Source organism: Sylvia atricapilla, chromosome 2, assembly GCF_009819655.1.
Source record: "Sylvia atricapilla isolate bSylAtr1 chromosome 2, bSylAtr1.pri, whole genome shotgun sequence".
Lineage (NCBI taxonomy): Eukaryota > Metazoa > Chordata > Aves > Passeriformes > Sylviidae > Sylvia > Sylvia atricapilla.
Window position 1 is genome coordinate 55,488,577 of NC_089141.1, and position 25,274 is coordinate 55,513,850.

Genomic DNA, 25,274 nt, shown 5'->3' on the forward strand with positions numbered 1-25,274 from the left:
TAGATGCAAACTGGCTTTTCACTTCTCTCTCTGCCCTCCAAGTCATTCACAGTTGGGCTCCTCACTCCCCTCCCTAGCACACCTCGTTCCATCCCTATCCAGGAGAAATGGAAACACCCAACTTTCTTGTCTCACCTGCCTCCTCTTCCTTCTGTTGTGGTTTGGTCACAGCTTAGCCCTGGTTTGAGTCCCTTTCTTGTCTCAGTGCCACTGAGGTGTCACTGCTGCTCGCTAAGAAATCAGTAACGCAGCTCCTTGTAGGATTTTGGCTGGTAGTGATGTTATGATTCCTTTCTCTTCTAGGTAAAAGCAGTGAAGTTTGGACATATTTTGGTAATTGATGAGGCAGACAAAGCACCAACAAATGTTACCTGTATCTTAAAAACTTTAGTGGAAAGTGGGGAAATGGTTTTGTCAGATGGAAGGCGAATTGTTGCCAGTAAGTAGAGTGAAAGAGTTTTCATTGATTACAGTAAAATGTAACATGTTGCTGGGTTTCAGCTATTACACTGCTCCGTAGCAACACAAAGCAGTCCAAATGGATAAATTGTTTGTTACTAAAATGTTAACAATTAAAGAACTTAGTAATTTTCTTTACTATTTTTGCAATAGCCTCAAAGATTTACTTAAATTAGCATTCTTGTGAATTTTGCTGAATAATTAAAAAAACCCTGAACCCAGCAAAGTGTAACTTGACCTGTCTGCTTCTCATTCACCATAAGAAATAAAGATCTAGTTGAGAAAATTATGATCTTGGTTATGCCCATCTAGACAGTTGGGGAATCATTTGATCAGGTCTAGAATGAAGATATGAGTATACCTAGAGTCAAGTTGTTAGTGATTTTATCTAATCAAGCATTGCATATGCTTTCTTGATTATATGCTTAGTTTATTATTTAAACGTATCCTGCAGGATGAGAGTATCTGTAATATGATGGAATTTAATTCCTATGAATTTCAGGAAATAAATAGTTTTTCATTATTTTTCAAATAAAGACCATATTTGGTCTCTTGATGGTACTAGACACCATACTTTATGCAATTAGTTTCATTTTAACAATATTGGGAATAATGTTTGAGTGTAACAGTCATTCAACACTCACATGGCACACCTGAATTTTGCTTGTCTTTATAAACTCTAGGTGGGCTCATTCTAGAACATTTTGCTAGCCAGTCCTAATTATTACTGTAGTTTTTTAGAGGCAGGTAAAGGATTCCCAAACACCATGTACCACTGGAATCATGCTGAAAGGGAACAAGATTCTGAATGGGGCCAGTCTGAGTAGTTTTGGAGAGCCAGAGTCTTCACATACGTTAAATAATGCATCTCCGTCTTCTTGCAGATTTTTGTAGTAACCAGGAGGAATTTCAGTCCTGTCTTCCCAGATCAAATAATGTCAAACCTATATAAAATCATGTTTTATTCACCATTGACTTCACCATTTTAGTGAAATTAAATATAAAGGGGACAGGTAGTCTGCACCCCAAGAACACTGAATGCATTTTTATGTTATTTCAATTAAACACTTGGGTTAGATTTTTGTGAAACAAACTATGAAACTTTAAAATGAAACCTAGAAAACTCAGTGGAATGACATGTAAAAAGCTATTGAGCCTTTTTTTTTTTTCCTGGCTGTTCTTCTAGTTCTAAGAAGAATATAATTTAATTAGAGGATTTTTTCTTCTGATTCTAAGAATTCTTCACCTAATCTATTTATGTTCATCCATGTGGTATTGCAGAGCGTAATACAAGCTTTGTATTAATACAAGCAAGTAATACATTTTATTTCTTTTCCAGATCATGCTCATGTAGGGGGGAGAGAAAATGTAATAGCTATTCATCCTGATTTTAGAATGATAGTTCTGGCAAATAGGCCTGGATTTCCTTTCCTGGGTAATGATTTTTTTGGCACATTAGGTAAGTGATTCATATTAATTTATAATCTTTAATAGACTTGACTAATTGAATATCTGTCTTTATTAATTAGATTTCATGAGGAGAAGGGGCCCTTATGCATATTGATACTTTGTTTCATGTAAGATACTATCATGTAAATTTACATATCTTAATAAAAGTGCCCAAACTTGCCTTGAAGGGAAAAGCTGTTTGTAATACTCTCTGTTATAATTATTTTGTTTTGTGGGCTCAGGATGGACATTGCAGACAGAAGGTTATGGGAAATCTTTGTTAATGAGTGTATAGAGTATACAGATGTAGCAAAAAAATCAACTGTAAGCTTGACACCTGACATTTCTCTCAACTGCTCACTATTTTTTTCCTCATATCAAACAAGCCACAGCTCAACTGCTGTCCTGTTTGGTAAAAGAGATGGTAGCTTGATGGATGGTTCTTTTCTTTCCTTTCAGCAGTAAAGGCTACTGTTATTTTTTGCTGCTAGCACTGTGCTACCTGCTTCATAATCTTCATTTGATTCTCCATGCATATAGCCATGTGTGATAGCCTTACTAAAATACATATATTTGACAAGATACTGAATTAATCTCAGTGTTAGGTAAGGCTGTCCAAGTATGACATACAATTTTCATATCAACAGAAGTCTTATTTTGGAAAGCTCCTGGTAGGTACCAGAAATTTTGTGTGTCAACAAAGATTCCCTAGCAAATCTCACAGCAAAAGCAAGAAATGAAGTTGCATAAGGGAAAGTGTTGAAGCATCCACTGGCCCTTATAGTCCAGTGTTAGTCTAAGTGGGCCTCTGGCAAGGTTTTGGCTTTGCTGTTACACGATGGCTGTGAACTGAATACCCTCCAGACTCCACTGACTGTATTATCTATGTTAGCTTGGGCATTTATGTGCAGGAATCTACTTTATGTGGTTTTGCCTGTTAACTTTGGCCATAATTCTTATTCTGCAAGAAATTGCATACTCAAAAAAGCAGGTGCAAACCCAATTCCCTATTACCTTGTAGTTCTTTGGTTTTCAGGTGAGTCCACTGGATGGGCATTCTCTATCTGAAACTCATTGGCTCTGAATTTCAGCAAGTTATGTTGCCCCAAGAGAATTCATTATAGTGTATTTCTTTTTCATAGCCTCATTTCCTTCCTTACATGGACCCTTTAAACAAAACCAATCATTCCAGTGTTTACTGCTTTTGATCCACATGGCAGAGGTGTGGTTGAGATTTTGGGGTTCTTTACTGATGCTGTTTGTCCAGCTTAGGATCTCTTCTGCTTTTAATTCAAGTTCTTTTTCTGCCAATCTGATCATGCTTCTTTAAAGCTTTGTACCTCTGTTCAGAGCGATGTATAGGTCATATGATTGGGATCAACATAATGCCAATGTATGGAAAGAACATATTGCAGAATTTCTCACCATACTTCAAGACAGGCAGGGAGAAAAGACAAGATAAACTCAGTATGTCCTCTAGACCTCTTAACTGGGTTTGCTTTACGGCCTTCCTGCATTTCAAGATTTCCCTGCATTCTATGGTGTTTTGAAGGGGTTCACAAATAGGTTTCATTCAACGAGTTACGTTTTCTTAAAGTCTTTTTTCTCTTATTTTTCCTGCATTCATTTGACTTGTGTTTTTTCCTGAAGGTAATTTCTCCCTCGTGATACCAGCTTCATTAAAATGACAGTAGAGATCTCTGTGTTTCAAAAAACCTCAGTGTTCTTCATAGCTTGTACTTCACATTTTTCACAGTTTTATCGGCTTGGTACTCACCATTCTTTTGAGTCATATCTTTTCTATTAAAGGTGCAGTATTAAACTTAAAGGGGCTGTTGTAATGCTACTTCTATATAAATGACTTAACTTTGTGCCTTTTTTTTTTTTTTTTGGTAGGAGACATCTTTAGTTGCCATGCTGTTGATAATCCCAAGCCACAGTCAGAACTGGCAATGCTTAAACAATATGGTCCCGATGTTCCAGAGGCAATTCTACAGAAACTGGTAGCTGCTTTTGGAGAACTTAGGAATTTAGCTGACCAAGGAATTATTAACTACCCCTATTCAACCAGAGAAGTTGTGAACATTGTAAAACATTTACAGGTACAGTACATTAGATTTAATTGAAAACTTGACTTTATCAATACTAATTTTTTAATGCCTGATGGTTTTACAAAAAGCATGCCATTATTGTTCATGCATTTTTATTTAATTCTTATGAAACATTTTACATTTTGAAAAAAGCATAATATTCAGGTGTTCAGGTAGTCAGAGGGTAAGGATCACAGATTTACATGGGCAGATTTTTTGACTGTGTGAGAAAAAAATGCTTACTGTGAATGCAGTATGCAATGTTCATACTGGCCCTCATTATAAAATTCCCTATTCAACATATAATACTTCCAGGATAGTGCAACTGTTCATTTTATTCTGCTATAAGTTTTGTGGATTTGATCCTTTCCTGTGAAACAACAATTCCTGCTGCATAACAATAATACATCCATAGTGGGTTTTTTCCTAAGGAGAATAGATGGATAACTCACCGAGGGAATATGTAGGTTTCACAATTACTTCCTACATGCATTTAACTGTGAAATTGTGGATTCTGATTTAATGATGATCTGGTTTTTAAATATTACAGTGAAGTCTGACTTCTGTCTTTATAAATTGAAGGATTTTTTTGCCTGAAGTATTTGAAATATAAAGTGTCTTAATGCTCTTTGAAATAGCAGTGCTTTTATTTTGTTTTGTTTGTAATACTGAAGTTGGTAAATTGTTAATTTATAGACCATTTCTTGAATTATTGAATCCTAGATTTCAAAAAAAGTGGAAATCGTTGTAAGCAATACAATTAAAATACAATTTCCCACAAATTTTGACCTACTGCTCCTATGTTTTATACTGCATAGTATAGCAGGGATGCATGATAGTTTTGTGTTTGTGGTCATGAACATATTCACACACATTCAGCCATATACATGGACATTTTGATCCTGCAGGCTGGAATTACTACTTTTAAAAATCTTCATCTACATTTCTGGGGAGGATAAATTTTTGTGCTCTGTGGTCTCTAGAGTGCAAGAAGATCTCAAGACAAACTGGTACTAATGTGATATGAATAACACAAAGGAAAAATAGTGCTCTGTAACTTTGTACTAAAGGTAAAGAAGATTCAGACCTAAAGGCTGAGGAATCCAGATGAGCACATAAGCAAAGAAGTCTATTAGGATCCATTACCAGCTGATAGGTATTTCTTTACCAAGCTGATAGAACATAAATGATCTCTAAACACATAGTTACATTCAAAATGAGAGTGGAAAAATTATACACTTGAGGAATATTTGCTGTGCTGCTGAGGAGCTAATTTTTTAGGGGTGTTTGTTTGTTAAATTAATTCCTTTTTGTCTTCATACCTTTCTGCTTTTCCTACCTTCCTTCCAAGTTCTTTTCTTCATCGTCTATCTCCAAGTAATGTGAAGTTTTACTGAATTCTGTTGATAACCAGTGCAGAAACGTAATACTTAATTCTTGTTTTATCTGAGTATCAACAGCATGTAATTGAAGATTGAAAGAGCTGCATTGCTAATTGTCTTAAGGGCTCTTACTGTCTGCTTCTGTCTCCTTCATGTAAGCAGATTACTTTGGTCACTTCAACCTGGATGTTGGGTGCAGTTCAGTGGTGAAGCTTCCCATCTGCTAAGCTTTCATCTCTTTCAAAGTGTAAATATCCAAATACTTCTCCAACATGCATCTTTGACTTGTTTAGTAACATTTATTTTCAAGATCCCAGTCTTCTAGCAAGAATACAACATTTTGTTTACTGTAACTTGTTTTTCAGTCTGAATAATAAAAAACTGGGAGTAGCCAAATGTAAACAATGAATATAAACATAATGGTTATTCCAAAGTAAGAAACTTTTAGGTCTACAGGTAGAGAAGAAAGAGGAAGGAGGGAAATGAGTCAATAAAATCTCTGGTCCTTAGGAAGGAAGGAGGGAAGTTAGTCATGTTGTTAAACAATTTCCCTTACAGCAGTTCCACAGCCCTGCTCTCTTTGTACTGTTGTGTTGATTTCTTTTACATAATTTTGGAATTTTTTCCTTGTGTAAAAAAAGGTTGGAGGTTTTGGAGGAAAAAATTGCTTTTGACTACTGCTGTCTGAGAGCATATCTGAGATCAGGACTAGTCAGTTAAAAATATACCTATTGCTATGGTATCAGCATATTGTTAGGCTGATCTCTGACTTATTGTGATCTTCAGCACTTAGGATACACATAGAGGGTGCAGTTACAAGATTATCCACCCTTAAAGAATATACAAGCAGGGAAAAAGTAGTAATTTAGTTGTAGCTTAGATGCTGTGCTCAGAGCTAGGTTGCCTCTATACTAGTTTTTCCCTAGGGAAAGGTTTTTTTTGGTGATGGTTGAGACACCAAACTATTTTGAACACCCAATGTGCAGGCATAAGAAATGTTGTCTAATGCAGGTACCTAACTTGGTTGCTGCAAGTTTTCCTCCTCACATATTGTATTGGGAATTTGGGTCTGACAGCTCTAGTTGGCAAGTGACCTGGATACAGCCTTTTTGTCTTGCTGCCCTCCGGTTTTCAGACTGTCAATGTCAAAAGTCTCTATGTTAAGAGTAGCTTATGGGTAAGCTCAGAAGCTCTGCCCTTACTCTGTTGCATTACCATAAGGTGCCTATAACCAGGGTATGCTGTGACTACTTCTCTGCTATCTAATTTGCTGTTTTTCATGAGACCTGGGTAGATGTTAATCAGGAAAGCCACATTAGTCTTGATAGAATGGCAATAGCTTTTTTACTAACTCTGTTTTAGTTTTGGAAAGCTTAGATTTTTTTCTTATTGGTCATCGTTCTTGTTTATATCTGAGATTGCTTCCTAATAGTAGGCACTAGTTATAACAGTTTTCGAGCAGCAAATGCCTAAGAAACCTTCTGGACCTGAAGACTATTTATCATCTGAAAGCCTATTCAGTAAGCTTTTGTGGTGAGATAGTGCATTTTTGGGGTTTGTTGGGGGTTTTTTGGTTTAGTTTGGGTTTGGTTGTTTTGTTTTTTTTTTTGGGGGGGGGGGGGTGTTTGTTTTTTTTACATTCAGCCTAATCTCAAAAGGAAACCAGGCTTATCAAATAGCCTTCTCAATAGGCTTATCAATAATCTTCTCATTTTGCTGCCTATAACCTTTTACCCTTTTGGCCTGTCAGAATGAATCTCAGTTATCAATTTTCAAAGATAATTAGGTTTCTGCTGGTTTAATCAAAATCAGTGACTATGTCACAGAGAGAAACTGATTGAAATTGCATGGAGTGAATTCAGCTGTTTCATTTGGCTGTAGATGATGCCCACTAAAGACACAAGTACTGTTTAGGCCATTAGTATGTCTGTCACTCAGGATGAGCCATAGACATGGTGCTTCTGGCCCTGCTGAAGGACAACTGAGGAGGCACAGAGAGAGCTGGCAAGAATTCAGTAAAAGGGCATCAGGGGTGGGTGCAGGGGGAAACCAAGAGCACAGGGGAATGAGCAGGTAGGCAGAGATCTGGTGGAGTGTGCAGGGTGGTTCTTTGAGATTGTGCTGGCAGGATGGAAAACTGTCAGATATCTGAAGACACCAAGATACATAGCGAAGTATGCATTAGTGAGAGCACGAGGTAGAAGTCTAAAATAAAAAGCTCATTACAGACTGAATACCAGATAATTTATCACTTTCTTTCCAGGGTAGTGGTAGAAGTACAGAACACTTCAATGGGTACAGCATCTCTGAATTAAGATTCTCAATTTCTACTAGAAAATTACAATTTTGCTCATAGATTTTACACAGACTGTAGCAACACATATCCTCATGGAATGTTAGATCCATAAAAATATGGCTTTTTCACTAAGTCAAATTCTCTATCAAATAAGGCATACAATATATAAATAAAAATATAAAATTGTTGAAGGCAAAAAAAAACTATGTTACTGTTTTAAGGAATAGCTAAGAATCTAAGTTGTGAAAATAATCTAAGGTACACACACAGAAGTGCTACTTCTAAGGGGAAGAACCAGTGAATGACAACCAGACAGACTGATAAGAGATCAGTATTTTCCCTAGTAATCTCATTTTAAAAATCGATAGAAACGAAATTATTTTTTTAATATTCAATTTAAACCCCAAACATTCAACCTCTTTTGGGTTTTCTTGTCTTTTTCTTTTTTTCCCTTTAAGTGAGCTGTCATTCCCTTTCTTCAGTAAGCAGTTGTCCAAGCAGTTAATAAAGAGGGATTGGATTTGTTCTGGTTCATACAGGAGGGTTGTGATTTTTTTTAATTACTGAAGTAGAGAACCTTTATGCAAGTGGCTTATGTTCCCAGAAGCCATCTGTTGTACTTCTGGAAATTTTTTATGAAGTCCTGCTGACACGAGAGACATGGAACTGTTGAGGCAATTCATTGTAGAAAAGTGTAGAGATGTCAGAAATTAGGCAATGATTCAGAAAACTGCGGACATGCTTGGAGACTTCCAAGGAAAACTGGATATTATTTGAAGTATTTGACCAAGGTTTCTGCATTACCTAGTGGAGGTGAAAGCTTAGTTCATGAGTGAGTTAGATAGCTTGGTGCAAGTGTGTTGGGTGTGCTTTGCACTGAGAAAAGCAGAGAAAATGCAGTATTCATCATATAAATGTTGTTTCAGAATGATGGCTTCTTTTGACTCCAAGGTGCAATTAAAAATATAGAAGTTAGCACTTTCACTACTAAACATTGTCACAAACTTTTTAATTTACTTTACATGTGCAATGTTTATACAGTGTTTAGTTAGAATAGCTGATGGGAGAACAGATTTAGTACCTGTTTCATTCAGTAAAAACATTGTAACAGTAAGGACATTGTAACGAGGATGGCACAGGCTGTAGAACACTTTTGTTTTATCCCACAATAACTTGTATTGTGTTAAACCATAATGATGCAGAACTTCTAATAGGTCCCTCATAGACAGGTTTAAAAAGCAGAACACAGTTTAACATGCTTTTATAGCAACACTAGTACTAAAATATTCTGTGCCATGTACACCTCAGATAAAAAAAGGTTTGTACAAGTTTAATTTAGCAGTGGTATTCTAGTCTATCACAGTGACTACCTAATTTTAGTATTTCTTGTGTCACATGTATTTTTTTACAGATATCAGATATTTTTAATGTTGGAAAAATATTAAACTCCTAATGCTGATATTTGATTAAGAGTACAGGTCAAAAAAAAATCTGAAGATCTTCTGTTTTCTTCTGGTTTAATTTTTAATCAGGATTCAGATATCTGTATTTTTAATACATGTATAAACTTCTCTGGCACATAAATCTGTTTTTCAAGTTTTTTGTAGCAGCCTAACTCACTAATGGAGAAAAAAACATTTAAGACTACAACTTCCTCAAATACTTTCTTCACAAGTTTATGTTCATCACTGTAAATGTGCCATACTGAGATGGAAGCATCTAGGTCCTTGAAAGATCTAGTATTTGAATGAAAGGCCTGTAGAGAAAGTGAGATATTTTTAAACAGAAAGAGACTGACTCCCATCTCTTGCCAAAAAAAGGATAAAATAAATCAGTCAGGCAGTAAAGTTCTAGGATATACAGCAAATTGATAATTATTCTTTTAAATTCTTTTTTATTTGGTTTGCTCCATTTTCATCTGTGGTGGGCTAAGCCTGGCTGGATGCCAGGTGCCCACCAAATCTGCTCTGTCACTCCCCTCCTCAGCTGGGAAGAGAAAATATAATGAAATGCCTGTAGATCAGATGGGGCAGGGAGAGATCGCTCTCCAATTACTGTCACAGGCAAAACAGACTTCACTTGAGGGAATTAGTTTAATTTTAGCAAATCAAATCAGAGTAGGAAGATGAGAAATAAACACAGATCTTAAAACACCTTCCCCCTACTCCTCCTGTATTCCCAAGCTGAACTTCATTCCTGCCTTTCTCTACCTCCTCCTCTACAGCAGCACAAGAGGATGGGGAAAGGGGGCTGTGGTCAGTTCTTCACACATTGTCTGCCACCACTTTCTCCTCAGGGGGAGGACTTGTCTCTGTCTTCCTCTGCTCCATAGCAGACAGTCCTCCATGAGTTTCTCTATTGTGAGTCCTTCCCACTGGCTGCAGTTTGCAGGAACTGCTCCAGCCTGGGGCCCTTCCCCAGGGACACAAATTTTGCCAGCAAACCTGCTCCAGTGTGGGCTCCCCTCCCCATAGGGCCACAAGTCTTGCCAGGAGCCTGCTCCAGTGTGGGCTTCCTACAGCCAGAGATCACAGCTTCCTTTTGGCATATACCTACTCCAGCTTGGGGTCCTCCACCTCAGTTGCTTTCTTAATCAATGGCATCAGTTTTTCTGAGTGTTTTTGTGATACTAAAAACTCTTAATTTCTCGTACTTGAACTTACAGAATCCTAGAATAGTTTTGGCTGGAAAGAATCTAAAAGATATTCTGGTTCTAACCCTGCTGCTGCAGGAAGGGACACCTTCCACTTAGATTAGGTTGCTCAAGCCCCATCCAACCTATACTGGAGCACTTCAGGAACAGGGCGTCCACAACTTGTCTGGGTGACCTATGCCAGTGACTCACCACCCTGGTAGTAATGAATTTCTTCCTAATACCTGATCTAAATCTGCCCTTTTTCTGTTTAAAGCCATTCACACTTGTCCTATTGCTACATGCCCTTCCAGTCCCTCTCCATCTCTCTTATAGCCCCTTTTAGGTACTGGAAGATGTTATAAGGTCTCTTTAGACTTTTTCGCCACAGTAACTCTCTCCACCTGTCTTCAGTAGGGATGCTCCAGCACTCATGGACTCTATCCAGCAGGTCCATGTCTTTCTTATGTTGGGACCCCCAGAGCTGGATGCAGCACTGCAGGTGAGGTCTCACCAGTGCAGAGCAGAGGGGCAGAATCCCCTCGCCCTGTGCTGCTTTCAATGCAGCCCAGAGCATGTTTGGCTGTCTGGGCTGCAAGTGCACATTGCCAGGTCATGTCCTTCTTGCCTTCCAGCACTCCCAAGTCCTTGTCAGAGCTGCTCTCAATCTGTTCATCCCCCAGCCTATGCTGATACCAGTGGTTACCCCAACCCAGGTGCAGGCCCATGCACATGGCCTTGCTGAACCTCATGAAATTCCTGTGCCTCACTTCTCCACCTCCAGACAGCATTCCATCCCACAAGCATGTTAGCTGTATCAGTCAGCTTGGTATCATCTGCAAATTTTCTGAACGTGCACTCAACCCCACTGTGTCATTGATGAGGATAATAAACATTCCTGGTCCCAGTACAGACCCCCAAGGTCTATACTGACCATTCATCACACATCTCCATCAGGACCTTGAACCATTGGCCACTACCCTCTGGATGCAACCATCCAACCATTTAATTCTCCATCCAGAATAACCAGTCCAGCACAGTAATAAAACTTTAATTTCTGTTAAAGATACTAATGAAAGTCTGATATATTTGGGGTTTTTAAATATACATAGCACATTGCAGCTAGTATTTTCCCCTAGGAAAAAACCAGTTTGTAAATCTTAAGTGAATTTCTGTGTCTTATTCAAACCCATCATGACCTAAAATAGTTTTTGTTAACCAAGCAGTGTATTATCTGCTTCTCTATATTCAACATTATTCAACATAAGTCAGAATTCTTAAATTATATGGGTGAATTATATGAATTTGTGTCTTTGTGTCAGATCTTTATGGTTTACAGAAAGCAAATTTTAAAAATACAGGGTAGTATTAATTCTTCAGTGATTACACCATCTTGTTATGTGTATAATGAAAGTAATTCTTTAACCATTAATGGTGTTTGATGTTAAATACTTGTCACATGCTTTTTTTTTAAATCAAGTTTAGTGTCAGTAATTTCATTCTAACTTGAAATGATGCCCTGGAAATGAAAAGTAAAGATTACTTCAGCACCTGTCTGTCAATCAAAGTTACTGTTACAATTGTTCATTTTAGAAGTACATCATTATATACTGTAACTTCATAGATAGTCACTAAAATAAATTTGGCAATCTCTTTCTTTACAGAAATTTCCATCTGAAGGACTCGCAAGTGTTGTTCGAAACGTATTTGACTTTGACTCCTACAACAATGAAATGCGTGAAATTTTATACAACGCTTTGCACAAATATGGGATACCTATTGGAGCAAAACCGACCAATGTACAGCTGGCCAAGGAGTAAGAATAACATAAGATATATATTACGAAGACATGTTTCTCATGATCACTTTTTATAATGTGTTATCTTGCTGCTAATTGATTTAAAGACAGCCTGGAATTCTTGGAAGTCAATCTTCCCCTGATTCAAATTTATAATCTTCCAAATAAGTTATAACAATATAAATTCCTTAATGATCGAGTATTTGCTTATTAATAATATTCAATCTATAATGTCCATGTACATATTAATAGTTTGTAAGGTAAACAGGTATATCTTAATAAAGGGAAATACTTGTTTCTTTTCCTGTGTTTTTAATTGAATTGCAATACACTTCTGTCCTGTTACTTACCACTTAAGTGTGCAGAAAAAAAAAGTTGTCTTCAGTGGTAGTTGGGTTTTGTCTTTGATGCTCACAGAGGGCTCTACAAAAGTATTTCTCCTGAATGGAGCAGTGCATATAAGCTCCAAGAACAGCTTTTGTATGTGTCTGTAAATCACTGTTATTAATTATATTACTAGTTGGCATATTACACTGTATATACTTCTTTTGCAGAGGTTAGGTTCAAAGCAGTGACATTGTGAAGTAATGCTCTCCCATCTTCGAGCCACTCCCCTACCCTGAAGGGGGCTTACCAGAAAGCTGGAGATACTTTTTATAAGGGTCTTTATTGACAGGACAAGGGGGAATGCCTTTAAACTGAAAGAGGGTATGTTTAGATCAGATATTAGGAAGAAATTCTTTACTGTGAGAGTGGTAAGACACTGAAACAGGTTGCTCAGAGAAGCTGTGGATGCCCCCTCCCTGCAGGTGTTCAAGGCCATGTTGTACAAGGCTTTGAGCAACCTGGTTTAGTGGAAGGTGTCCCTTCCCATGGCAGGGGGTTGGAACCAGATGATCTTTAAGGTCCCTTACAAGCAAAACTATTCTATGATTCTGTGAAACAAATGTTATACATTCTTCCAAAATTCACAGAAAACAGGCTTAAGCAGATCATATTAAAAAGCAGTTAGGAAAATTAGTCTGTCTTGAGCTCTAATATGTAATTTATTTATGAAGAAACAAATATTTCCCTTTCACAGAGAAAGCTTTATGGATATATGGAAAATTGAGTTGCCACATGACATACATACTCTAAATTTTCTAAAGAGGGTCTGATTTTTATGGCGTGATGTATTGATAGTAATTCTGGTGTGGATGAGTGAGCACTGGAACAAATTGCCCAGAGAGGTTGTGGAGTGTCTCTTACTGGAGGTATTCAAGAACCTTTGGATGAAATCCTGTGCCAGGTGCTCTAGGGTGACCCTGCTTGAGGAGGGAGGTTGGAGCAGCTGACCACTGTGGTCCTTTCCAGCCTTACATGTTCTGTGGTGTTGTGTCCATGTATAGGTTTCTCCTGCTGCAGCACCACTGTTATCATATCTAACATCCTACACATAATTATTAAAAAAGATTGGCAGAGTAGTGCCTGTGGTGTACCTTTTAATCTTGATGACAGTACTATTACATGCCTGGGGAACCAGTATTTGAGCAATGACAAAGCCTGTCAAATTGACAGAACACACTTGAAACTCTTGCCATGATTTCTTTGCTGAGCATCACTTGGTAATTTCTATTTTAAAGAATTACGATGTTTGTCATAGTTTTTGAGAAATTTGCTCTTTGTATAATTTTAGAATTATTAGATGTGGGAGAGGACTCTTTAGTAATGAGACAATCAGAGGTTTAGGAAGCTAAGAGAAAAATTGCTGTAATTGGGGACTACTCAGTCTAAAAGTGAGAAGATAAAAGAAAAATGTAATTATATTGAATTAAGATAATCACCTGATCATTTTGAATTCATCACTGAGGTTTTTTGGGGCAGGTTACACCAAGGATGACAGGTCCCACACAAGATCCCCACAAGATGCTCGTCGAAAACTTCACTAAACAGGCAGCTGTGAGCACAAATTTTTTACACTGAAGGCCCAGGGGAGGAGAAACTACAGGAGCACTTCACACACACCTGATAAATGTAACTTTTTCTTGGATCTCACTGTGCTGGACCGAACACCTGGCTTTGATGATCTGGCTGTTTTGCTCTCAATCCCTCGCTTGCATCCACTACAGTTGGCATTTCAGGTTCTTAGCCCTCCATTGTAAGACAACCTTGGTTTTAGTCATGAGATTCCCTCCCATGGAGCTTGTAGATCACTTTGAATTACAGCCATGTATTTCAGGTTTAGGCAGAGTTGATTCTGTCTTGAGGTTAAAGAACATTGAGATGATCTCTCCAAATCTGTTCCAGCCCATATTGCAAGCTCCTGTGATGGACAGACACATTGAGGTAATTGGGTATATGTTGTTTGGACTGCTCCAGAAAAGGTACTGGAGTACTGACCTCTCTATTATTTTCCATGAACCTGAGAATAGGATAATGGCGTTAATCTAGTCCAGCCCACTTCCTTCAGAAAAGATGCAGATTATTCTAAAAACTTACCTGATTTATTTTGTGATTCATGCCTGAAGACCTTCAGAGATGAAGTTCTCTAACCTCCCAAGGCAAGTCAGTCTTGTTTCTAAATAGCCTCAACACTAGAAAGTCACCTCTAAATCTTCCCTTTTTTTAAGGCTTCTGGTTTTATTTTTCTTTTATGCTCCTTGTCTTCCCTTGATGCATGTCCATTGTTAAGTATTGGGTGTGAAATTGGTCAAGTTCATTTTTGCTAGAGCCAAGTACAGTAGTATGAGAGTACAGAATAGAAATGTATTGACATTTTAAAAGCCCAATATGTTTGCATTTCATGCAATATTTAACTCATCTCTGGTTTTCTAAATGTAATCTCCACATCCTTTTTGCAAAACCCTCCAGAGCTCTTACCCCATCTTCACTTAATGTGATCAATTTTCTTCACACTTACATTTTTCTTACTGTATTGGATTTTTTCAGATTGGTTTTATGACATGTCAAGATCACTTTCTGTTTTAAGCTTGTTTTCCTACCTGCTTCTAGACTCTCACAAGCTGGCAATCTGAAGGTGTGATTTCTAGGTGTGATTTCTGTGTTGTTCCAGCAACAACAGCATATCCTCACAAATGACTTCTGTGCCCCAGTCTTTTTTTGGTAGACTTTAAAGACTTACTAGCTATCATAATAAATTGCTCAGAAGTTCTTTAAAGTAATATAAAAACTGGGATAATAGTCCAAACCAACTCTGCCTGAGGATGTTAGTAATACAACAGCAAAATTGTTGTATAAGAATATAAACATTTCCAGGAGTTTCTGGAATAGGAAAATAGTTGTAGTGAAATGCTGATTCCTTTATACAGGTGATCTCTGGCATGTCTTGGATCAAAGAATTTATGAATTCTTATTAAAATAAGCTTTGAAGAAATCTGTCACCTACTACTGAATTGAAAAGAAAACTTGTATAAATCAGAATTATTTTAATTGCTGCTGCAGCATAACTGCTGTAAATATAGGAAAAAACCCCATGAGACACATAAGCAATGCACTAAAATACAGGATCTCAATAGAAGAATTATTTAGGTATGCATCCAGCTGAAATTGCTGAAATCCAGGAGAAACTGAACAGGTGCTTGCAGTGACCCTTATGAGAATTTTAGATTAGACTCTGGAATTAATATACCTAGTCTTGGAAGGAAATATTAGGTTGTGTGTAATGACCATTTACAGAATGATTCTTGAAGTAGTTGATTTTTCAAGAGAGAAATTAATTTGTTGATACTAATTTATTTATTAGCAAAATTAGCATCATATATTAGACCTGTAAAAGAATGCTTTACTTGGTCTTTTTGCTTTCTTCAGTTTTTATTTTTTTTTTCCTAGATAGGATAACCATTCTTCAAGGCACTGACATGTTCAGTATTGTCAGGTGTTAAAATACTGTCTGTGTCTCCTGGTACCACCTGTCCACTAGTTTATAATTTTCATCAATATTGTATGTAAAGCAGATGGATTGTCTGTGATGGTTTGCCAAGACATAGTAGGTAAAATGAATTATTCAGGGAACTAACTCATTATCTTTCTTTATGTGTACAATTACATTTTGTTTTTCCCATTGACATCTGTTATGTCATATTTTTCTGAATTCATGTTAATCTGCCATTTTCATGCACAGTTCAGACTGTCTGCAATTTCTAGGTAAAACAGCATTTAATCCTAATTCTGACATTTACTCTTGATGAAGTTGCCATTCCGTAGTTTTCCTCCTATCACTATTCACTTCCAGGTGCTTCCTGTAACTTCAATATTTGTTTTATATGAACTGGGTGTTTCATATGTAATGTAAATATGTAAATTTCAACAACTTTGTTTTTCTCTTGAGACTATTCTTTTGTGTGGCTTTTATTTTCTCCCTGGTAATCTGTAGTTAATTATTGGATATGTCTCATATCATACATATCTGTTGTAAACCCTGTGTGTTGAGGGGCCAGCTGAGGAAGGAGAATATTCAGGGAACAGGAGTTTTAACATGCAACTGAATGTCTATTTCAGAATGTCTACTGAATGAATTCAAATCAAAATATGTTTGGCTAAATCATGGTTGGCAAGGAATTTTCCACATTTCAAGCTGTATCTTACTTAAGTCCAAAAAGGTTACGTGGGATGGAAATCTTTTCAGCTAGATGGAGCACACACTGTTATTGGAGGCCTTGAGTAATACATTCTGTGCCAGCACTGAGCTGGTTTACAAGATCATATATTAAGCAGCTTTGTTGTCTGTCATAGTTCATGTCCACAGCTGTACTAATACGATGTCTGACAGTGAAAAATTTGTTTTCAGTGGAACTTCAGTTTTACAAGATTCCTAGCCATCTTCTACTATGTTCTCTGAAAGCTAAACAAATAACTTCATAAAGCAGGTTCTGTTGACTTTTTGAACACAGTTCATTGGTGATTTAGGTTTTTTGTTTTTTGATCATTTTTTTAAAATACCCATAACCAAATTTATTTTCTTAAATCAAGACTACAAAGTGGAGAGAAATTGTGTTCTATAGGTGTCACTTTGAAAAGTTTTCTAGCAGCACAAGAGAGATATGTTTCGGCAGATAATTTCTCCTTTGGCGGCTGTGCGTGCAGAAATTCAGGCTAAATAGTAATTTTTTTTAGAATTGCCTCATCAACTGTAGGTTTTGTGCAATCTGTTTTCTGAATGAAATACCTGTCTATGTATAAATTTCATGGACAGCAGTAATCATGTAGAAAACCAGAATCTAAAATTAAGGGTGAATAAACAATTTTGAATTTTCCTTAAGCAACAGGTTTTGACACAATCATAATTAAAAAACTGACCAGGAATAATTCCTTAGAACTTGCTCTTAAATCTTGGATTTCTTCTAAGAATAATTCAGTCTACCTGTAGTTTTTCTGTTCTGGAAACCCTTTTGAGCTTTTAGGAAAACAAAATTCACAGGTTGCTCTGTACACCCCAGCTTGAGAGACCAATGAAGTTTTAGTACCATTTTTACCCAGCTACTGCACTTTTTATACCTGTCAGATCTCTTTGCCTTACAGATTTTTGCCAGTGTTGATTATTCCACTGTATTCTATCTACCTTTTTTTTAATGTAAAGGCTATTTGGTTAATTAATTTGAAATACAGCAGTGTGGCAGGAGCATCTAGTGAAGTTTTTACTAGTCCTGTCACTTCAAGTTATTTTCAAAATTTGCTTGTTGTAATTATAAGTCCTGAGAAAAGAAGGTAATTTCTATACTTCTGTGTGTATCATATGTATTCATCGGGGGAGGCTGTTAATATGTATACACATTTTCAGTGTACATATATTGTTCCAGTCATTCTGCACCCTCGCTCCCTCCTGAAAGTCATTCAGGAAGCAGATTGATTGTAAGACCTTAATGCTGCCAGCTTCTTCAATACTCTTCGTCTTTCTTAGACCAGATTACATGAGAGAGCAGTGAGACAGCAAAGAAAAAAAAATTATCAGGCCCTGGAAGAATAAGATCTCTAGTACTCTTGACAAAGAGCTTTATATTATGAACTCTGCTTTCTGTTTTATTCTGAAATTTAGACCTACATTTCTGTCCTCTTTGCTATCTATGATGACTTGCTCTGCTGCCTGTGAGAAACTAAATCATTCAGAAACAGGGAAGAGAACAAAACCTCAAAAATTTAGGAAAAAGTAGAAATCAGTTTTTCTGAGGGAAGAGAGGAACTATTAGCAAGGAAAATTTCCAGAAAGCTGAAACAGAGTGAAAATGCTTATTTGGGAATGCAGTCTGTAATTCTGTTACTATAAAAAAGCAGGGTGTTTGGTTAGAGCTGGTTAACATATGTTTTGTTTTAAATTTTAATAGCTATTCATGGTCATTAGTAGAGTTGTTGATTTCTAGGATGTTGTCCATGGGAGTAATGTGTAAGGAATTAAAACTAAAGTCCAAATCCTTGTGAGAGCTGCTGTTCCACTGAGCTAATGGGAAATAAGTGTTGCTGATTATACGCATATTAGAGGTTAAGCTACTCAGAGTCATAGAGCAAACAGAGGGTTTCTCCAGGGTTTTTTTTTGCACGGTTTGTGGCTCAAGACATAACCAATGCTTTGCCAACAAATAATTTAGAAACCAAAATGGAAGCCTGAAGTAAAATTCTAGTTCATAGACATCTAAACTGACATTTAGTCTAGTGACTTAATGGTTTGTCTGTTTTTCTGGTTGCATGAATAAGTGTATCTAAGAATTTTGTATATGTTGAAATAGTGCATCATGAGTGTTTTTTCCTAATGGTGTTGAATGTTGTCATTTGCCATGTAAAAACACAATCCCATGTACTTGGGGTTTTTTGTTGTTGTGGGTTTTTTTAATTTGGCTTAATTTCTCTTCTTCATTTGGGAAGAATTTTGGCTATATTAGGTAGGTGCAAGAATGGAAAAATGCAGAATGAAGTGAGGAAAAATGCAAAACTAATCATTCTGCAAACATCGATATCTATTGGTATTTTTAGTCAGGCAGCAAACAGGCAATGAAGACTCTCCTTGTTCTTTGATCAAGAGAGGGAATTAATGAGATACTCTTTCCTCATTACTTGCCCCAGTGGCACATTGCTGGCAGCTGGCCATTTATTTATCTGTGAGCACCAATGATGTATAACATCCAAACCATTTTCTGTTTGCAAAACAGTCCTTGGCTGTCTGATTGCCTTGGCAGATGGTCCAAACACAGAATGATGATGGAGCTGAGGGAATGCCTGTGATTTCTGGCTTCTGGTTGCTTGAGGTTTGGTATCAATATACCATTAAGAAATCTTAAGACATCTTTCCTGAATAAGTAGCAAAGATTAAGAGATATCTGTATTCATTTCCTGACTTTTCCCATGAGTTCTTAGGGGAAAAATAAAATAAAACTAAAATTCTCTAAGTTTTATATATAGTCCAAGTGATTTTTTTTTTTTTTTGGGGGGGGGCGGAACCCTTCTTATTCTGAAAGTAATATAGAGAAGAAATTAAACAAACCTCTAATATCCAAAAGTGCCAGGTTGGTTGGTGAGGAGAGGGAAAAGAATTGTAGCAGTAGGAACAAGCATCATAAGATAGGACAGAAGAGACCGAGAAGATACTTTTAACAAACAGTGTAAGAGAACTTCCTTAAAATAGACTTTGAAGATATTTATAGAAACTGGGAGAAGGAATGTCTTCTATCTCTTGCCAAGTCCTGTAGCTGTACAATAATGTGCAACAGCATGTAACACAGAATGGTGTTTTCAAAGGAGGTCTCTTTAGGAGCGACTAGTCCCAAAGAAAAGAAGCCAAAAGTTATGAGTTTGTTAGCTTGAAGGTATCCATGCCAATTAATCGAGTCAAACAGCTTTCAGCAGCTGTAAATCACTTCAGAGAAAAGAGAAAGAAAGAAAAGAGAAAGAAGATTGCACTGTCTGTATTTTGCTGTGATGCTACATTGTCACACATCAGCATTTTCTTTCCCTACATAAATGGGTTTTGCTAGGGTCCACATATTTCTTCCTTAGATAAAAGACACAGAAGTGAGGAAATCAGACCAAGGCAAGCAAATGTGGCTTTTGAAGATGTTCCTGTCCTTTCTGTAGATGGTACTGGCCAGAAGGCAATGAGATACTCTCGTGTCTGTATTCCTTTGCCTTTGTTCATGTAAGCAGTGGTAAAATAAACAAATAATTTGCAGAACTTTAATTGCATGGTTAATGAGCCACAGTGCTTACCTAGCTTTTTCTGTTGGTCTTTTCGAAGAGTGAGCTACTGACAGGAGTTTCTTTAAGGGGTGCTGTCACAACCTGCCTGACCCAAATAAAGCAAAGCAAGAGATGGATATATCTCACATAATTCAGACTGGAAAACTTTTCCTTTTGAGGCCGTATTATATGCATTACTTCTTCTTTTTTGATACTACTTAGATTGTGTCTGTATTAGGAGTCTAGAAGGCTAAAATTTTTATGATTTAAAAAGGAATTAAATATTTTAGCAAGGAAGCACTTTTTGCGGGAGAGTCTTCAGATATATTTTGTTGGAAAAATGCAGTTGTCTAAATTATTTATTCCATATCACTTACTGGTTAATAAATGTTAAACTTCATTTGTTCCTACATTATTTGACAGACTGCCATTACCAGATCATAAGTTCATGGGCTACTGGAAAATTGTTCAGCCAGAAAATGCACAAAAGAAAATGCTGTGTCCATCAGAAACTCAAAAAATAGATGTAAAGGTTTGTCTTTTAAATTATTTTTTTTTATTCATGTAATACTGGTTTTCTGTATTGGTGTGTGACGAATCTAAAATGTGATTAATTTCTTCAGGAGAAAGAGTGTATATAAAGCATAGTCCTTGTGGCTTGTTCTTGGACTTTTTATACTGGCTCGAAAAATTGCCTTTTTGTATACCTAGCCCTCACAGTGTAAGATGTACTTGAAAATCAGTAAGCTTGGCCAGAAGTTCTTGAAAATAAGTATTTCTAAGGATATTGAAAATACCTTATCTGAAAAAATGTTAGGGGATGGCCTGGGGATGGCCCCAGATCTCAATATTTGGCTGAGATCAGAGACTGAAAAGATAGCTGTTTTCTGTTTCTATTTCGCCTTCAGCTGAAGACTTACAAGTCTTTTGCACTTTGAACCTGAACCTTTGGTACAATTTGATCTGCAGCCAAAGTTTCTAATTCCTTTTCAGCTCTGAGTTCTTGGCTTAACTTCAGTAATTATTCCTTACTCCAGTGAGTAAGGAAAAACCTGTACTTCAAATGGGGTGTATGGATGAGATTTAAACTTTATATAGTAAGAAATTGCCATATAATTTCTTTGAAATAAATATTTTGGTATTTTCCTTGTATAAACTGTGTTTTATCAATACATTATATCTCCTTGTGCTACTAAATCATAATGGTTTCTAACCATGAAAAGACTAAAGAGGAGAGGCATGAGGTTTTTATACCATAAAGGAAATGGTAGTGTGGACATTCAGAGTTTATTGAAAGGGCTTTTCCTTTTCTATTTAATTTGTTTAGTAATAAATAAAAAATTATTTAGTTTTTTTATTGTTGAGAGTATTACAACGTGAAGATGACTTCTGTATTTTCATAAAGAATGTGGAGTGTAATATTTTAGGCAGCCCTCATGGTTATTTTTTGTTTTAGGGCCCTGTGTACTTAAATATTCAAGGCTTTCCACTGGAACGACATGAAGCCAGGTCCATCAGTTTCACAGAAGAACTTGCTTTTTGGACACTGCCTTTAGATGAAATTAACTTAGTTTGCGATGTCACAGTAACAAAAGGTACAGTAAGAAAAGATACTGACTTTCTTAATGATCTGCAATATTACAAAGAGGTGAGATGTCCTGGAGATGAGGAGGGACTGGGCTGCTGACTTTTTAAGTGCTTGCTAATAGCCAGTGGCAGAATATAAAAGGGCAGTATGAGGGATTTCAAGTGTAGTAACAACCCTCCAGTGCATTTACAGTGGTGTGTATTTCTAGATATGCTTGCAGTAGAGTATAGGAATAATACTAGGGATTGTAATACGGGAATTAATTAAATATGGAGTATGAGAGTGAAATATAGGAATAACTTACCTTTTTCCACTTTTTTTCAAATAGTAGGTGAAGTACAAAAATAAACCACTGAAAACGGTGCATAATCCCACTGAGTCATTCTAAGGATATGCATCTTTCTCAAACTAAGAGAAAGATGTGTAATTAAAGTAGAACACAACCACAAAATTGCAAGCTTGTTAAATTTGTAAGTTCAGCACTGCATTACTTGACAAAAACAAATCTTTGAGTTTTCCTCTCTAAATTCAGTTTTAATATAAATCTTTTGACTGGGAGAATGCTGGTTTTTTCTCTGTTCTCATACTGATTCTTTCTCACTGGACCAAACCCTGCCTTAGTTACCTCTACAGCTTATGTCCCAGAGGGAATTGCACCATTGGAAATATTCATTAATGTTTTTAGGGTTCATCATTAGCATGTCTTGATGCCTTAAGTTTTCAGCTTTTATATTTTTCAGATTCTGTACTGCATTAGTGTATAACTCTGAACTCCATATAAAGTGTTAGTAAGCTCTCTTCTCATTTTGCTCAGACAAAACAATCCTTCCAGGTCTTAGAACCGAGGTCACCCTCACAGCCTCATGCCCCAAAAAGTGTGAACAAATGTAAATTGGGGGTGGAGAAAACTGGGGGAATGTGACTTCATTACCTGAAGCTGTAATTGGACAATTAACGCCTGATATGCAAATAGACCAAACTTATAAATGCCTGAAAAACACGTGATTGTATCCACTTGGGGTGTAGCTTCTGTGAGGCTCCTACACTGCACAAGGTGTATCTGTTAAAGGCCTTTAATAAATACCTCCTTTATTCTCTGACTATGTCTATCCTCTGTTCTAGGTAGCCATTCCAAGGCATCAGTCTAAAAATTATTATGTATTATAAGCAGATCTTTAATGATCAATACTGGAATGCTGCTCTTTCTACTTGCAGTTCAATTTACAAATACATTAGCAGATTTTCACTGAAGCAAAACAGAAATTAGGTAGCTTTGTATTGGTTTCAAGAATTGTCTGAAATTATTTAGGAAGGTGGTTTCTGTGAAAAGTTCTGTACATTGTTTGCATTCAACCTGTGTTTAATTATTAAATACATTAATTTTAAGGGAGGATAAGATAGAGAAAGAAGAAGAAACAAGATTATAAATAAAATCAGATGAACATACTAGCAACTGGCAGACACTACAGTCATGGCTACATAAATATGTCTTGGACTACTTGTTTAGAGTTAAAAGTGTTGTGGCAAGGTTCTGCCTGTTAACATTTAGTTAATATCAAGAGATCATTTCTCTTTATCTCCCTTGTCAACGGTAGTAATTTTTCAGTATTTTTTGCTATATCATCTGTCAAGTTTATGGCATATTTTTTCCCAGAAGAGAAATACACAATGTCAGTAGCCTTTCATTTTTTTGTTTTCTTATTTCAGAAGAGGAACATGGAAATGTTCTTTATGTTACTACATGTAATCCTGTTTCCTTGTACTTCATGAACGTTTCTAGTAAGACTGGATACTTTGTGGATCTTTATGACCTCTTCCCAAGAACAGTTGGAAGTGTCTGGCAACCTTTTGTGACTGCAGCACCACTGGGAAATCCACTTAAAGGTCAAGTGGTTCTACATGAAGAGGAGGTAAAAAAAATTAAATTCCAGCTAAATATTTAGTCATGAGCGAAGTAGTATCATGAGAGTATGTCACTGGAGACACTACCTCTATAGACTGGACAAGGCTACCTCCTGCTGAATGTTCTCTATTACTCTACTTGTAGCTTGGGAGTTGCCTTCAGCTTTAGTTTTTACATGGAGATTTTCCTCTTGCACTCTTTAGCTGGACAATGTCCTCTTCTATTCTTGAAGCTGAGTTCTACCTGCTTATCTTCTCTTACTGATAGAGGGAGATTGGCTTTATGGGAGAGAGGGGGAAGAGGGGGTCAGGTTCAGGAGTCTCAGTCAAACAGCATATGTTTGCAAAGTACAGAGTAAAGTGTTTTATGTGAACTTAAGTTCTGCTCCAATCTTGTCTCCCTTTTACTTTCAACTAGTATATAAGAGAAGTTTTCTGAGTCACCGAGCAAAATGTTGCTTGTATTTGCTCCATAGTTGTTTTGTGAATCCTTGTATTTCTTCTGTAACCTGTGAAGTGTCAAGGCTAGAAGGAAGACTAGGTAAGCCTTGACATAACAATGCAAAATGAGAACCACTAACAATTTCACTATTGATTTGACTCAAATGCTTTTTTAAAGAGAACTATTGCGTACTTTGCACTTTCCCCTACTATCTGTGAGCTGACTGTAACATTTCTAATTCAAAACTTCTTTGCCCAGGAGTGGGAAGAGACAACAGTATATACTAGGCAGCTGCTGTTCATTTTTTGACATTAATAACGGTTTATGACATTACCTACCAGTCATTGTGGTTTGATGCAGGCCATTATTAAATCTGATCATTATTGTTGGCTGGTTTTTCCTTTCTTTGAATTTCTTCTGTCGACTTTTCAGTAGGTGAGAGACTTCAGTCCAGAAGAACCTTTCCTACATTGAGTTGGGGTGTTAATAGTTTTCAGTCATTTCAGGCATTTCTGCAATAATGTTCCAAGAACATTTGTCAAGTGTTGATGCCACTTTCTGATGTCAGATGCTGCAGTTAAGCTCAGTGCCTTATGAGAAACGCAATTCTTCTACCTTTGGTAGAACTGCCTATACAGGTGCAGCTGCCTAATGGATACTTTCCAATGCAAACTGGAAACAATATTATTCCAAGGTTGCCTGGTCCTTGAACAGCTATAGAAATACCATTTAGGCTATATTGAGGTGCACATAGCACTTTTTTTTATTCTAAATAATTTTTGGCTTTCTTCAGTGAAGTTGATGCAGGAAGCAAAAACAGATGGCAGTCTATCTTGTATCTAAGAGTGTTTAGAACATCTCACACTTTTTAATATAAAGCCAGCAATATTATTTGCATTCCAAATCTCCAAAATTCCTACCATTTTGTTTTTAACCAAATCACAGTGGCATCTGGTGTCAGAAATGAAGGTTATTCCATGAACCTTTAGGTAGTTATCTCAGAGTCTGGTTTTGGCTGTCCTCGTGGAATATAGCTTTTAGTGATGGTATGATGGATACATTTTTCAGACTCTGAA

At 36.8% G+C, this 25,274-nt stretch overlaps 1 protein-coding gene across 1 annotated transcript in view; it reads left to right on the plus strand.

Annotated features, from left to right (window-relative positions):
* The window catches only part of VWA8 (von Willebrand factor A domain containing 8), a 183,655-nt gene that overhangs the window by 99,670 nt on the left and 58,711 nt on the right, over window positions 1-25,274 (plus strand). The window contains exons 23-29 of the mRNA XM_066313338.1: window positions 304-439; window positions 1,799-1,918; window positions 3,805-4,010; window positions 11,973-12,124; window positions 20,690-20,798; window positions 21,723-21,861; window positions 23,562-23,764. Of these exons, the coding sequence (XP_066169435.1) occupies window positions 304-439; window positions 1,799-1,918; window positions 3,805-4,010; window positions 11,973-12,124; window positions 20,690-20,798; window positions 21,723-21,861; window positions 23,562-23,764 (1,065 nt within the window). The remainder of the gene's footprint in view (window positions 1-303; window positions 440-1,798; window positions 1,919-3,804; window positions 4,011-11,972; window positions 12,125-20,689; window positions 20,799-21,722; window positions 21,862-23,561; window positions 23,765-25,274) is intronic.